The sequence below is a fragment of the Lactuca virosa genome, chromosome 8 (genome assembly GCF_052849685.1).
Source record: "Lactuca virosa cultivar CGN04683 chromosome 8, Lactuca_virosa_CGN04683_v6, whole genome shotgun sequence".
In the NCBI taxonomy this organism is placed as follows: Eukaryota; Viridiplantae; Streptophyta; class Magnoliopsida; order Asterales; family Asteraceae; genus Lactuca; species Lactuca virosa.
This window is the reverse complement of record NC_136433.1, coordinates 315,558,236-315,575,319: the sequence shown is the minus strand read 5'-3', so window position 1 is coordinate 315,575,319 and position 17,084 is coordinate 315,558,236. Positions and strand designations below refer to the sequence as shown.

General features: G+C 37.6%; 1 protein-coding gene across 1 annotated transcript; it reads right to left on the bottom strand.

Annotated features, from left to right (window-relative positions):
• Nucleotides 1-456: 456 nt before the first annotated feature.
• On the bottom strand, nucleotides 457-1,395 carry LOC145131715 (uncharacterized). Its single transcript, XM_079066373.1, has one exon. The coding sequence runs from the start codon at nucleotides 1,393-1,395 to the stop codon at nucleotides 457-459; it is 939 nt and encodes a 312-aa protein (XP_078922499.1).
• Nucleotides 1,396-17,084: the final 15,689 nt, after the last annotated feature.

The following is a 17,084-nucleotide window of genomic DNA, read 5'->3' as shown; positions in this document are numbered from 1 at the left end:
AAAAAAACCCCATCAATGTTTGCAACCAGATGGAGTCTTCAACAGAAAAGACTCCATCTGCTTGCAAACATGATCCAAACCCGACCTTTGCAAAAAATTCCTGCATATCAAGCACAAGCCAAACCACAACAAACTAACACCAAAACTCCAAGAAATCAGAACAAGTTTCATACTAGACATGGCATCAATCACATGTCTAGGATTCTCCATTTGGATAATCTCAATAAAGATCATATCCAAACAGAAAATCCCATAGGTACAAGTCACATGATTTGAGAGCAAGCTCTCAAACCAGTAACACAATCCGTCAATTCCTTTGTAAAGAAACTTATTCCAAAAATGCCCCCACCAATCCACAACATTAAGATCACCAAAGTTAAACATCCTTCTATGCCAACCCCAAAACCAATAGCCACCAACCAACAAACTAAAAAACCAGAAAATAGCATCCATTACTTAAACTTTTTCCATTCCAGAAATACCCCAGGCCTTAAAAACTTTATCATTGACCATCTTAGCCTTTTTCCTCAACCCCAACAGCATTAAATGTATTTCACTTTCAATACAAGCAATTAGCCCCTTATACGAATTTCTCCTGTTACTAAATAGTCTAGAATTTCTCTCCTTCCAAATATGTGCAACACAACTAGAAAAAATACATTTATTAACCAGATTCTCACCAGAATTCCTTTTAAACAAACTGCACAGCTTCATAATCAATTCATTCCAATCATCCATAAAAAGATTAAGACCCATCTTATTACAAAAATACCTCCAAATAAGTTGAGAATAATCACATTTAAAGAAGAGATGAACATGTGAATCAGGAGTAACAGCACAAAAAGGACAAAGTAAGTTACCAGAAACTTCCCAACCTCTGACACGATCCTGGGTCTTCAATCTATTCAAAATAGCCATCCACAAAATAAACGAATTTCGAGGAATGCAATTACCATACCAAACAATATCATGCCAAGGAACTTGGTCTTCAAAATTATTTATATCACACCACACCTGTTTGCATGAAAATTGTTTACATATTCCTTTCTTATCTCTCCAACCTGCAACATCCCTCAGATTAGGCTCAATACAAAACATGGGAGCATCCTTCAATCCAGGGAATATATTAACCCACTCAACCGGCCAAGTATAGCAATCATAGACTAGAACATCACTGACCAAGGAAGAATCACTAAACCCATTGCTAACCCAATCTCTTCTAGATATAATAGAACATAAAATACCAATTGGGTGCCACCAATCATGCCAGAGAGAAGTATTCATCCCGTTTCCCACACACGAAACAACATGGGGCCTAACAATTTTTCTCACCTCAAGGAACCTCTTCCAAGTCCAGCTCATACTCTTCTTCTGCAAAATATCCCAAAAATTCATGTTTCCAATGTAATTGGATTTCACCCACTGAACCCACAGAGAATTTTTGCTATTAATCACATTCCACACATGTTTAGCTAACAAAGCATCATTCCATTTCCTTAAATTCTTCACCTCCTAAACCACCATAAATTTTCGGCTTACAAATATCATTCCACTTGACTTTAGCTTTCCCTTTGACTACCTCACCATTCGCCCACAAGAAACTTCTACAAAGCTTTTCAATCTCTTTAATAGTAGCAATGGGAATTTTAAAAATCGAAGCCCAATACAGATGAATAGATGTCAAAACATAATTAATGAGCTGCAGCCTTCCAGCAAACGATAAAGCCTTGCTTTTCCAATTGAAAATTCTCATCTTAATCTTCTCAATAAGCTGTTTACAATCTCTATCAAATAATTTTGTAACACACATAGGAATTCCCAAATACTTAAAAGGAAATCTCCCAATATCAAAAGGAAGAATGCCCAAGATAATCCTTCTCATATTGGGTTTAACAGAACTGAAGAAAATCTGGCTTTTTTCCATGCTCACCTTCAACCCTGAAACTTTTTTGAACTCATCAAGAGCATCCCTTATAACTCTAGCAGAATTCCCATTTCCATAAGAAAATACTAACAAATCATCAGCAAAGCATAAATGAGTAATTTTAAGGGACATACACTTACTATGAAATTTAAAATTCTGGCCAGCTTCAGTTTTCTTCAAAAGGATGATATTAAACACCTCCATAACTATAGTAAATAGGTAAGGAGATAAAGGATCACCCTGCCTAAGACCCCTCTTTCCTTCAAAATACCCATGATCTTCACCATTAAAGTTAAGCATGAACCAAGGAGTAGAAACACAAGCCATAATCCACTGAATCATTATCGTATGAAAACCAAACCCCTGTAGAATTCTACTAAGAAAATTCCAATCCACCGTATCATATGCCTTTTGAATATCAATCTTTATGGTGCATTTGGGAACTCTCCTCTTATTTTTATACCCCACCATCAGCTCCTAAGCAAGGAGAATATTATCCACAATAGATCTTCCAGGAATGAAAGCTGATTGATTTTTGCTCACAATATCACCCAAACTATTTCTAATTATGTTCACTATAATCTTACTAATACACTTATATAAAGTGTTACAGCAGGCTATAGGATAGAAATCAGAAACTTTCCTCGGGAACTCCACTTTAGGAACCAACACTATTCTCGTAGCATTAATCCCCTTCAACAATTTACCAGTCCAAAAAAATTCCCTCACAGCTTTACACACCTCCGGCCCAACAATGTTCCAAGAACTTTTAAAAAATTTGGAGGAGTACCCATCAGGTCCAGGGGTACGATTTTCATCAATATCAAACATCGCCACTTTGATTTCTTCATCAGTCACCACTCTAATCATATTAGCAGCCACCCTACTATCCAATTTATTATGAAAGAAACCATCATTTAAACACGAAAACTCAGTAACATCTTTACAACCCAAAAACTTATTGAAATGAGTAACAAATTTATCCTTCATAGCCTTCCCACTAACCCATCTTCCATCTTCATCAATAACCATCAGAATACGATTTCTATTGCCCCTGCTCTTCACAACTCTATGAAAAAACTTTGTATTATTGTCCCCTTCCTGTAACCAATTTATCTTAGATCTCTGGAAAAGAAGCTTTTCTTCATCATTACAAGCAACATTAAAATCAAAAAGAATATTAGTATGCTCCTCCCTAATCTTACAATCAAAAGGATTAAGATCAATTTCAGATTGTTTACTTTCCAACTCCTTTCTTAACATTTGGATTCTCTTCCCAGAACCCCTGTGCTTATTGCAAAGCTCCCTACAATGCTTTTTAAGAATCTTCAACTTTTGGCACACTTTGAACATAAAAAAACCTTCAATATTAGCATCCCAAACTTCCTTAACCAGGGGTAAGAACTCCACCTTTTCAGTGATAAAATTAGCAAACCTAAAAGAAGGTTTCCATCTCAATTTGCCAACAGGAACATTTAAAATAGCAGGACAATGATCCGACACCCTATAAGGTTTAAAAACAGCATGAGCTAAAGGATGATCCGAAACAAATTTCAAATTGGCCATCAACCTATCTAACTTCTTCAAAAGGCCCTTATTCCCAGCAGGAGTTTTATTCCAAGTAAACTGAAACCCAGAGGAATTCAGATCCTCAACTTCAATAAAATTTATATAGTCAATAAAATCATCAACTCCTTTAGGCGTTTTGGAACAACCTTCAGAATATTCCGATGGTTTTAAAGCAACATTAAAATCACCTAATATTCCCCATGCTTCCTTCTTAACAACCAAACTATGTTTCTTCAAATTATCCCATAATAACCTTCTCTCAAGATAATTCGAAGCGGCATATATAAAAGACAAATACATGCTATAATTGGAATCACATAATCTAACATAACAGTGAATAACTTGTCTAGACTGAGAAATCACCATCACATCAAAAAGTCTTGGATTCCATCCAACAATTATTCTAGTTCCAGCCTCACAACTACTATTATTAGAAACCCAATCCCATTGACCAAAGGTCTTAACACAAACATTCTTAAGATTTAAGACCTTGACATGAGACTCCACCACAGCACATATACCAAGGTTATTACTCCTAATAACATCAATAACCTCCTTCTGCTTAATAGCTTTATTCAAGCCCCTGACATTCCATACCTCTATAGACATCATTGGGAAATAATAGAGTTTTTGCCATTTACCTCCTCAAATGCCTGAGAAATCCCATCTTTGCTTTTACTATTCCCCTGAACCATCATACTATTCTTCATTTTATTACTTTCATTCCCTACATTACCCTTCCCAACAAACTTAGAAGGATCCAACTTATTATTCATTATTCCAACAACATCAGAAGAATAATCAACACAATCACCTTCCTGATAACCATCAACTTTGCCTCCCTTAGCATCCTCTTCCATTCTATCCATAACTTCCTCATCAATCCTTCCCAGGATTTCAAAACTATTTTTAATACTGCAACCATCACTAGAAACAGTCTTATTTTCTAGACTCTTGTTAACACCCACTTTTATGTTATCATCCTTTATAGCATTCCCCTGCATCTTATTCTCCATTTTCCCCTGATTACCAACCAAAGCCTGACCATTAACAAACTTCTCATATCTTCTATTCTTTTCCAAATTCCAATGACCCACCCCTTTATTATTCCAATTCCCATTCTGTCCCCTTCCATTACCACCTCTATTCCCATAATTGCCTCTGAAATTATTTCCCCTGTTAAAATTTCCATTCTTCCCACTATATCTTTGATTATACAATTGAGCATGACCCTCCTTAGATTTACTAGTACCTTCACCATCATTATTTCCTGCAACCTTCTTATAAACAACCTCCGTAAATCCATCATCATTACCCATTTCCTTTCCTTTATTTCTCTTATTGTTCCCATTATCCCCATTCTTTACCACTTTCTCTTCATTCAAAGCTGCCAAACAAACTTTATCCGTATGCCCATAAACCTTACAGTGATTACATCTAGAAGGCATCCAAGCATACTCCACATCAAAACTCTGAACCACAGCAGAATTAGTAACAAAATCCCAAGTAGAAACCTCAATTTTCCTCATCCATTCCTTGTCAGCCGCCATTTCAACAAGAATTCGAGCATAAGCGTTTCTACCCTTGTGTTCTAAACACATCTCTTCAGTAAAAGAATCAAAAGCCAGTGGCACCCCCAACTTACTCGCTATAATACACAAATTCTCTCCACTCCATACTTCCAAAGGTAAATCAAAGATTTTGATCCACACCGGAATTTTATCATGACTATTCTTGGTTAATTTCAGACCTCGTCTCCACCTTTGAAGAAATAATGGCATATTATTGAACATCAACCATGGGCTTCCCTCCAATATAGATAACATCCCATGCTCATCACTAAATTTAAAAAAGAAAAACCCTTTACTGTTCATGAATATCTCTTCAAGACCCACATTCTTCCATAGCCTTCTAACCTCTTGCTGAATCACAGGAAACGCTAACTTCTTACCAATCATATACCCATATAAAGTATTAGTATATGGAATACTCGCTTTCTTTAAATTCTCAATCGGGATAATAACAGGTCCTTCTTCTTTGCCTTTTTCTCCTGGAATAAACTTGACATCAATCTTACCCTTATGTCTATTACCTTTTAACACACCTGCATAAGAGTTCAACAAGTTCCCCTGACTATCACCATCCACCTTTTTACAACTATTAGCATCACCCAAAATAGAAGGAAGCATATTAATACTATTAATAACAGTACCAGACTTCATCTTTAAACTAGGCTCTTTACTCATCTTAGTATTAACCTCCTCTTCCATCACAATTTCCTCATCTTCACTAGACTCATCCTCACTAGGTTCATCTTCCCCATCCTCTTCAGAAGAACCATCATCTTCAGAATCATCTCCTTCCTCATTAACTTGCTTATTCAAATTTGACATATCGACATCCATTTCCTGATTCAACTTACTATCTAAATCCTTCCTCTTAGGTGTTTCCACCTTCAACTCATTAAGAAATTGAAAGCCAACTCCAGGAATAAATTCTTCATTACTGATAACCTTCTTATCACCATTAGATCTAGACTTCTCAACTTCATCATCAACCAAATCAGGGCATACAGGTTTATTGACATCAATCACAGCAATGTTAGGATTCACCCTAATCATTTCACTAGTAACACTCTTCAATTCCGAACTAGGGCTAAATAATTCATCATTCACCTTAGAACCATCCCAATTTTTCAACAAATTAGCAGTATTACCTGAAGGAATAGAGACAACTTGAACTCCAATAGTCTTCAGCTCACCAGAACCCCCATCCTTCAACCCCTTCATATTGCTATCATTTCCAGGAATTGAAATATTAGAATCCGACTCCCAGGCCGATACAGACTCCGAGTCATCTTCCGTTTCCTCCTCATTAGCTTCTTCAGTGTAGTATTCCTTTGCATCCATCGGTGATATCCCATCCACAATTTTCCGAGCTCTGTTCTTCACTCTGAAAGCTTTCCCCTCCATTTTCCATTCAACTTTTCCAATCCCCGAAGCAACAGCTCCAGAAGCACTTGGCTTACGACGAGCTTTATAAATCGTAGCTGAGGACTGATCAATGACCCCAGGAGGAACTAGATCTTTCACATCCACTTCAGTCCTAACGTACCGGACAGCAGCACTTTTATCCGGTGGCTTAACTTTCACTTCCTTCAATCGATCCGCTTTAGATGACGCACCCATTAGGACAACGGAAACAGAAGAGAAATTGCTTCAACGACTAAATGAAATTCGTCGTAAAAGCAGCACCGATGAACCAAAAACTAGATCGCACCACCGATAGAGAGAATCAGGGGAAGAGAGAAAGAAGAGAGAGAAAGCGAAAAAGTTTTTGTGCATTGTTTAATTCTTGAATTCCATAATAGAAGTCTACGAAATTTAACAAAGCTTTGATGAGCTTCGTTTAATTTTCTGTCCCAAAATATAAGTCTAAGCAATTTAGCAAAGCTTTGATGAACATTGTTTAATTCTTGGGTTCTACAATAGAAGTAGTGGATGCAATTTAGCAAAGCTATTATGAGTATTGTTTAATTCTTGAGTTCCACAATAGAAGTCTGTGCAATTTTAACAAAGCTTTGATGTGCATTGTTAAATTCTTGAGTTCCAAAATAGAAGTCTATGCAATTTAGCAAAGCTTTGATGAGCGTTGTTTAATTGTTGGGTTCTACAATAGGAGTCTATGCAATTTAGCAAAGATTTCACGAGCATTGTTTAATTCTTGAGTACCACAACAGAAGTCTATGATATTTAACAAAGAGTTGATGAGCATTGTTTAGTTATTGAGTTCCACAATAGAAGTATTCTATGCAATTTAACAAAGCTTTGGTGAGCACTGTTTAATGCTTGAATTCCACAATAGAAATCTATGTAATTTAGCAAAACTTTGAAAAGCTTCGTTTAATTCTTGAGTCCCACAGAAGAAGTATATGCAATTTAACAAAGCTATGATGAGCATTGTTTAGTTATTGGGTTCTACAATAGAAGTAGTCTATGTGATTTAGCAAAGCTTTGATGAACATTGTTTAATTCTTGAGTTCCAAAATAGAAGTCTATGTAATTTAGCAAAGCTTTGATCAGCATTATTTAATTCTTGAGTTCCACAATAGATGTCTATACAATTTAGCACACCTTTGATGAGATTTGTTTAATTCTTGAGTTCCACAATAGAAGTCTATGCAATTTAGCAAAGCTTTGATGAGCATTGCGTAATTCTTGATTTCCACAATAGAAGTCTATCCAATTTATCAAAGCTTTTATGAGCATTGTTTAATTCTTGAGTTCCACAATAGAAGTAGTCTATGCAATTTAGCAAAGCTTTGATGAGCATTGTTTAATTCTTGAATTCCACAATAGAAGTCTATGCAATTTAACAAAGCTATGATGAGCATTGTTTAATTCTTGGGTTCTACAAGAGCATTGTTTAATTCTTGAGTTCCACAATAAAAGTCTATGCAATTTAGCAAAGCATTGATGAGCATTGTTTAACTCTTTGGTTCCACAATCGAAGTAGTCTATGCAATTTAGCAAAGCTTTGATGAGCTTTTTTTAATTCTTGAGTTCCAAAATAGAAGTCTTTGCAATTTAGCAAAGCTTTGATGAGCATTGTTTACTCGTTAAGTTCTACAATAGAAGTCTATGCGATTTAGCAATGCTTTGAAGAGGATTGTTTAGTTCATGAGTTCAACAATAGAAGTCGATGCAATTTAGCAAAGCTTTGTTGAGCATTGTTTAATTCTTGAGTTCTACAATAGAAGTAGTCTATGTAATTTAGCAAAGCTTTGATGACTATTGTTTAATTCTTTGGTTCTACAATAGAAGTAGTCTCTGCAATTTAGCAAATCTTTCATGAGCATTGTTTAATTCTTGAGTTCCACAATATAAGTCTATGCAATTTAGCAAAGATTTGATGAGCATTTTTAATTCTTGAGTTCCAAAATAGAATTCTATGCAATTTAGCAAAGCTTTGATGAGCGTTGTGTAACTGTTGAGTTCTACAATAGAAGTCTATGCAATTTAGCAAAGCTTTGATGAGCATTGTATAGTTCTTTAGTTCCACAATAAAAGACTATGATATTTAGCAAAGCTTTGATGAGCATTGTTTAATTCTTGAGTTCCACAATATAAGTAGTCTATGCAATTTATCAAAGCTTTGATGCGCATTGTTTGATTCTTGAATTCAACAATTGAAATCTACGTAATTTAGCAAAGCTTTGATGAGCTTCGTTTAATTCTCGTGTCCCACAATAGAAGTCTATGCAATTTAACAAAGCTACGAATAGTATTGTTTAATTCTTGGGTTCTACAAAAGCATTGTTTACTTCTTGAGTTCCACAATAGAAGTCTATGCAATTTAGCAAAGCGTTGATTTGCATTGTTTAATACTTTAGTTCCACAATCGAAGTAGTCTATGCAATTTAGCAAAACTTTGATGATCTTTTTTTTTAATTATTGAGTTCCAAAATAGAAGTCTATGCAATTTAGCAAAGCTTTGTTGAGCATTGTTTAATCGCTGAGTTCTACAATAGAAGTCTATGCGATTTATTAAAGCATTGATGAGGATTGTTTAGTTCTTGAATTCCACAATAGAAGTCTATGCAATTTAGCAACGCTTTGATGAGCATTGTTTAATTCTTGAGATCCACAATAGATGTAGTCTATGCAATTTAGCAAAGTTGTGATGAGCAATATTTTAATTCTTGAGTTCCACAATAGAAATCTATGCAATTTAGCAAACCTTTGATGGGCATTGTTTAATTCTTGAGTTCTACAATAGAAGTAGTCTATGTAATTTAGCAAAGCTTTGATGAGTATTGTTTAATTCTTTGGTTTTACAATAGAAGTAGTCTCTGCAATTTAGCAAAGCTTTGATGAGCATTGTTTAATTCTTGAGGTCCACAATAGAAGTCTATGCAATTTAGCAAAGCTTTGATGAGCATTGTTTATTCTTGAGTTCCAAAATAGAAGTCTTTGCAATTTAGCAAAGCTTTGATGAGCATTGTATAGTTCTTGAGTTCCACAATAGAAGACTATGATATTTAGCAAAGCTTTGATGAGCATTGTTTAATTCTTGAGTTCCACAATAGAAGTAGTTTATGCAATTTATCAAAACTTTGATGCGCATTGTTTGATTCTTGAATTCAACAATTGAAATCTACGCAATTTAGCAAAGCTTTGATTAGCTTCGTTTAATTCGTGTGTCCCAGAATAGAAGTATATGCAATTTAGCAAAGCTATGATGAGCATTGTTTAATTCATGGGTTCTACAATAGCAGTAGTCTATGTGATTTAGCAAAGATTTGATGAGCATTGTTTAATTCTTTTTTTTTTGAAAGAGCCAAAGCTCAGCAAACTTTATTAAAAAGAATAAAAGAATACAAAAACAAACGGAAATAAAATAGTCAAACAAAATACAAATCTAACCAACCTATCCATAACCAACTACCAAGCCACTTTTTAATAACCAGACTTAACCTTTGATGAGCATTGTTTAATTCTTGAATTCTACAATAGAAGTCTACGCAATTTAGCATAGCTTTGATGAGCTTCCTTTAATTCTTGTGTCCCACAATAGAATCTATGCAATTTAGGAAAGTTATGATGCGCATTGTTTAATTCTTGGGTTCTATAATAGAAGTAGTCTATGTAGTTGAGCAAACCTTTGATGAGCATTGTTTAATTGTTGAGTTCCACAATAGAAGTCTATGTAATTTAGCAAAGCTTTTATGAGCATTGTTTAATTCTTTAGTTCCACAATAGATGTAGTCTATGCAATTTAGCAAAGCTTTGATGTGCATTGTTTAATTCTTGAGTTTCACAGTAAAAGTCTATGCAATTTAGCAAAGCTTTGATGAGCATTGTTTAATTCTTGAGTTCTACAATAGAAGTAGTCTATGTAATTTAGCAAAGCTTTGATGAGTATTGTTTAATTCTTTGGTTCTACAATAGAAGTAGTCTCTGCAATTTAGCAAATCTTTAATGAGCATTGTTTAATTCTTGAGTTCCACAATATAAGTCTATGCAATTTAGCAAAGATTTCATGAGCATTTTTAATTCTTGAGTTCCAAAATAGAATTCTATGCAATTTAGCAAAGCTTTGATGAGCGTTGTGTAACTGTTGAGTTCTACAATCGAAGTCTATGCAATTTAGCAAAGCTTTGACGAGCAGTGTATAGTTCTTGAGTTCCACAATAGAAGACTATGATATTTAGCAAAGATTTGATGAGCATTGTTTAATTCTTGAGTTCCACAATATAAGTAGTCTATGCAATTTATCAAAGCTTTGATGCGCATTGTTTGATTCTTGAATTCAACAATTGAAATCTACGCAATTTAGCAAAGCTTTGATTAGCTTCGTTTAATTCTTGTGTCCTACAATAGAAGTATATGCAATTTAGCAAAGCTATGATGAGCACTGTTTAATTCTTGGGTTCTACAATAGAAGTAGTCTATGTGATTTAGCAAAGCTTTTATGAGCATTGTTTAATTCTTGAGTTCCAAAATAAAAGTCTATGCAATTTAGCAAAGCTTTGATGAGCATTATTTAATTTTTGAGTTTCACAATAGAAGTGTATGCAATTTAGCAAACCTTTGATGATATTTGTTTAATTCTTGAGTTCCAGAATAGAAGCCTATGCAATTTAGCAAAGCTTTGATGAACATTGCGTAATTCTTGATTTCCACAATGGAAGTCTATCCAATTTAGCAAAGCTTTTATGAGCTTTGTTTAATTCCTGAGTTCCACAATAGAAGTAGTCTATGCAATTTAGTAAAATTTTGATGAGCATTGTTTAATTCTTGAATTCCACAATAGAAGTCTACGTAATTTAGCATAACTTTGATGAGCTTCGTTTAATTCTTGTGTCCCACAATAGAATCTATGCAATTTAGCAAAGTTATTGTCACACCCTGAAACCGATGGCGGAAACGTTCCAAGGCGGAGGACGTCATGTGTAGTATCACAACAGTTGTATCATAGTAAGGGAAGTAAACACAACCATTACATTATAATATGAGTATTTACATTGTTCAAAACATGGTTTATACATATCAGTAAATATAGCAAAAGTAAAAGACGTGACTTCAGAATGTTCCGTCTTCTCCAAAAGTCGGCAGGAGTACCTGTCTATTGATGCCCTGAGAATACAAGCAGTTTTAAAATATCAGCATAAAGCTGGTGAGTTCATAAGCGTTTAGTTCTGGTAAAAGAAATGCTTCTTTGATCCTTTGAAAAGTGTTTCCCAAGAAAATCCTATATTTTCTTATGAAAGGAGTTCGATTATCCATTAGTTAAACAGCCTGTTTACGAAAGATTTAGTTATCCCAGGAAAATCCTATATTTTCCTTAAAAGTTGATAGTTGGTTATCGATTCTAAAATGAGGTGTACAAGTATCTACCATACTTGTATCGTTAGATGTAGTTTCCTTGAAAAACCCTGTTTACTCTCTGTGAGACGTATTAACCTTATTACATAAATAAAACTAATAAAGAAGTAGGTAGTGAACTAGATCCTAAGGGTATTATCAATACCCTCTAGTAATCAAATCGGTTATTACTTTGAGGTTAGTTCACTTGTTTCATTATTACAAAAGTAAGTCTCTGTTATCTAGGTTGCGAGTTTTATAACCATACATTAAACTGGATATGGCACGAAACGGGGCCAGTATCTTTTATGACTTTGTCACCCGTAGACCTGACGGTCCCACTGTAGCTAGCAGCGAGGTGCGGGATAGTCAGTCCTGTACAGATCTATACACAATAGTCACACTCTCCCTACAAGAGATTCTGGTTATAAGGGCTAGTCCTACACTCACGAATCTGGTGGAGTGTTACCAAGGACGTGTCTCCAATCCTAAGATGACAAACTTACAAGTAATAGTATCGAAAATCCTGTTTATGGTTTGTATAAATCCTTTAGAAAATATCACATTCTATGAAAAGATTTACAAGTTCCTTGCTTTAGTTTTGAAAACTGATTCTACGAGTTGATTTCTTAATCGATTGGTAAAACGGTTTTATGTGTTAAAAGCATACTGAACATATAATTATTTTAAACAAAGTAATATACTTGAGCACAAGTTTCCTTGTACTTTTACTTGTATTCCCCCCCTGAAATACATGAAAACTCGGAAAAGCGTAGGGGTATGAACTCACTGTTTGACGTGGGATTCGAGTGTAAGTTGGTAGGAGTTGCTGAGTGTCAAATAGAGCCTCGGACACAAACGAATCCTATTTAGCATGTAAAAGTACATATATACATTAGGTGAGGGAATAACACTATTCATTATGGAAGGAAACCACCTTAGGAACTAGGAAACACTTAAAACTAATTGTTAGAATCACATTTGTTTGAAGAGGGGAGTTTGCGGCCGTAATCAGGAGTTTACGGTCCATGGGTTTACGGTCCAGGTGTTTACGGTCCCTAGGTTTACGGTCCAGGTGTTTACGGTCCTTGGGTTTACGGTCCAGTTGTTTACGGTCCATGGGTTTACGGTCCAGGTGTTTACGGTCCATGGGTTTACGGCCGTAAACACTTTGGCGAAAAGTGCGATTTTCGATGTTTCAAGGCCCTTTCTAGCCTTTTGGAAGTGTTCTAAGCCTCGTTTCTAAGCTTAGGAGGTTTTTGTGGCAACTTTGCACCCTATAAATAGAGTTTACGGTCAAGGGAGATTGCCTTGACCGTAAACACTCTTTTGGTCATGATTTCTAGATGTTCAGCAAGAGATTCTTGTATTCAACAAGCTGGGGGTAGTGTACTTACGTAGTGGAAGCTTGAAATGAGGTTTTTAGCCACCAAGAACTAGTGTGTGTTCTTGGTGTTCTTGGTGAGAGAAAAATCTAGAAAAATATGAGATTTATGAGCTAAGAACATGGATTTGCCACTAGAAATGGATTTGAAACAACATTCAAGGTGGAAAAACACTTACTTCTTGAAGATCTTGGAGAGAATTCGAAGTTTGTAGAGAGAGAAAGAGAGAGAAAGCTTCTGGAGTGTGTAAAGTGAGAAATGAAGGCCACTCATCCCTTATATAGGGGTGAGTTTACGGTCAAGGGGTGGGGTGGAGGGTTTACGGTCGTAAATAGGGTTTACGGTCGTAAATAGCGTTTACGGTCGTAAACAGAGTTTACGGCCGTAAGCTATGTTTGCGGCTGTAAACTCCTCTCGAAGACTCGTTTGGCCCGGATGCTATGCTTTGACTTAGAAAACCTCATTTTTGAATACGAAACTCGATCGAACTGAGTTTAGAATATTCCGTTAAACCAAAAATAATACTAACTTGAACGGAAATAAATAAAAACCTAAATTTGACTAACGGAGTTGAGTAAGGATAACGGAAAAAGTTTCGGGTTGTCACATCATCCCCCTGTTAGAGGGAATTTCGTCCCGAAATTCAAACATAGAATACAAATCATGGATTAGAAAAGAGATGCAGATACTTCTGTTTCATCTGATCTTCGCGCTTCCAAGTGAATTCTGGTCCTCGCTTGGCATTCCAGCGAACCTTCACTATCAGGATGCGACTTTGTTTTGTTCGTTTGATCTCTCTATCCATGATTTCGACTGGTTCTTCCACAAAGTTCAGATTCTCGTTGATTTCAATCTCATTGAGAAGGATAGCAAGAGTCTCGTCGGATAAGCACTTTTTAAGGTTCGAGACGTGGAAGACGGGATGAATGTTACTAAGCTCTTGAGGTAATCGAAGTTTGTAGGCTACGGGACCGATCCTAGCGAGGATCTCGAAGGGTCCAATGTATCTTGGATTTAACTTTCCACGCTTTCCGAAGCGTATCATGCCTTTCCAGGGCGAGACCTTCAACAGAACACGGTCTCCAACCTGGAACTCCAAGGGTTTTCGTCGTTTATCGGCGTAGCTCTTTTATCTATCTCAAGAGGCTTTCAGTCGTTCTCGGATTTGTACTATCTTTTCGGTGGTTTCGCGGATGATTTCTGGACCAGTGAGAGTGCTATCAGGGACTTGCTCCTTGGCTAGTTGCGTGTCGCCCACCTCAGCCTAGCACAAAGGGGATCTGCACTTGCGACCATAGAGGGCTTCGAAAGGCGCAACCTTGATGATGGTTCTCTCACTCTGCCCATCTGTTTGAGGATGGTAAGTTGTGCTCATATCCAGCTTAGTTCCAAGAGCCTTTTGTAGCAACTGCCAGAACCTCGAAGTGAACCTGCTATCTCGATCGGAGATAATGGACACAGGCACACCATGTAGTCAAAATATCTCTCGGATGTAGATTCTCGTGAGTCTCTGCATTTTGAAGTTTTCCTTGATTGGCAGGAAGTGGGCGGATTTAGTTAGCCGGTCGACAATTACCCAAATGGCGTCGTGCCCACTCGGAGACTTGGGTAGTTTGGTGATAAAATCCATAGAAATCCTCTCCCACTTCCACTCCGGTATCTCCGGCTGGTGGAGTAGGCCTGAGGGATTCTGATATTCGACCTTCACCTTGGCGCAAATCAGGCACTTGCCCACGAAGGTAGCGATCTCTGCTTTCATGTTCGGCCACCAATACTGTTTCTTGAGATCGAGGTACATCTTGTTTGATCCTGGGTGAACGGAGTATCTGGTCTTGTGAGCTTCGTTCATGACAACCTCTCTGTAACCACCGAACTTTGGGGTCCAGATCCGGTCCATGAAATAATAGACTCCGTCTCCCTTGATCTCTAGGTTCTTTTCCGTTCCTCTTAAGGCTTCACCCGACATGTTCTCTGGTTTCAAGCCTTCCAGCTGAGCCTCCTTGATTTGCACGGATAAATGGGAATGGATAGTCATGGTTAGTGCCTTCACTCGACGACCTGAGTACTCCTTCCGGCTGAGAGCATCTGCCACCATATTGGCCTTGTCGGGATGGTAGCGGATTTCGCACTCGTAATCGCTGAGTAGCTCAACCCATCGCCGTTGTCTCATGTTCAGCTCCTTCTGGTCGAAGATATGCTGCAAACTTTTATGGTCCGTGAAAATAGTGCACTTGGTTCCGTAGAGATAATGTCTCCATATCTTCAATGCGAAGACTACTGCTCCCAATTCCAGATCATGTGTTGTGTAGTTGACTTCGTGTGCTTTCAGCTGTCTTGAGGCATAAGCAATGACTTTTCCCCGTTGCATGAGCACACAGCCTAGGCCCTGATTGGATGCATCACAGTAGACAACGAAGTCCTCCGTCCCTTCGGGCAGAGACAAGATAGGTGCGCTGCATAGGGCCTGCTTCAACGTTTGGAACACAGTGTCTTGCTTCTCACTCCAACAAAAGGGTACGCCTTTCTGAGTCAGAGTGGTTAAGGGTTTGGCAATTCTGGAGAAATTCTGGATAAACCTGCGATAGTAGCCAGCGAGACCCAAGAGTTGACGGATTTCTATGGGTGTCTTCGGTGCTGACCAGTTCTCTATCGCTTTGATTTTGGAGGGGTCCACGTGTATGCCTTCCTCGCTTACCACGTGACCTAGGAAGGTTACTTTGCGAATCCAGAATTCGCACTTGAAGAATTTCGCGTATAGCTTCTCCGTCCTTAGGGTTTCCAGCACCGATCTCAAGTGTTGTCGATGATCTTCCTCACTTCTGGAGTAGACAAGTATATCGTCGATGAACACGATTACGAACTTGTCCAAGAAAGAACGGCACACCCGATTCATCAGGTCCATGAATACCACTGGTGCGTTGGTTAGACCGAAGGGCATCACTACAAATTCGTAGTGACCATACCGAGTCTGAAATGATGTCTTAGGAACATCACTCTCATGGACTCGTAGCTGATGGTACCCTGATCTTAGGTCTATTTTGGAAAAGTAGCTGGCTCCTTGAAGTTGATCGAAGAGGTCGTCGATTCGAGGAAGAGGGTAACGGTTTTTGACTGTGAGCTTGTTCAGCTCTCGGTAGTCAATGCACATCCGAAAGGATCCCTCCTTCTTTTTCACAAATAAGATCGGGGCTCCCCAGGGTGAGGAACTCGGTCTGATGAATCCTTTGTTGAGCAGCTCATTGAGCTGACTGGATAACTCCTGCATTTCTGCCGGCGCTAGTCGGTATGGTGATTTAGCTACAGGGGTAGCTCCGGGGACTAAGTCGATGCGAAACTCGACTTGGCGTTCGGGAGGGATTCCCGGGAGATCTTCGGGAAAAACATCGGGAAAGTTGTAGACTTCGGGGATGCTCTCGAGGTCTTTAATTTCCTGCTTCTCGTTAATGACGTGGGCTAGGAATGCATAACACTCCTTTCGCAGAAGTTTCTCGGCTTGGATGCAAGAAATGATACGGAGGTTCGAACTGAGTTTATCGCCGTAAATCATGAGAGTTTCATCAGAGGAGAGATTGAGGCGGATAGCTTTTTCGTAACAAAGGATATCAGCATGATTGGGGCTCAACCAATCCATGCCGATGATGACATCGAAGCTTTTTATGGAGACTAGCATAAGGTCGATGGGAAAAGAATGATCGTTTAGGGTAAGAGTACAACCTACATATATATCATTAGTGCTCTCTTTCTCACCGTTAGCCATCTCGATGGTAAATGTTTCAGTTAATGGTTGGGGTTTATGCCTAAGAAAATGTTTGAATGCATGGCTAACAAAACTTCTCTCCA

Coding starts and splice junctions, on each gene's coding strand:
- LOC145131715 (XM_079066373.1), bottom strand. CDS start 1,395: ATGAATTTTTGGGATATTTTGCAGAAGAAGAGTATGAGCTGGACTTGG.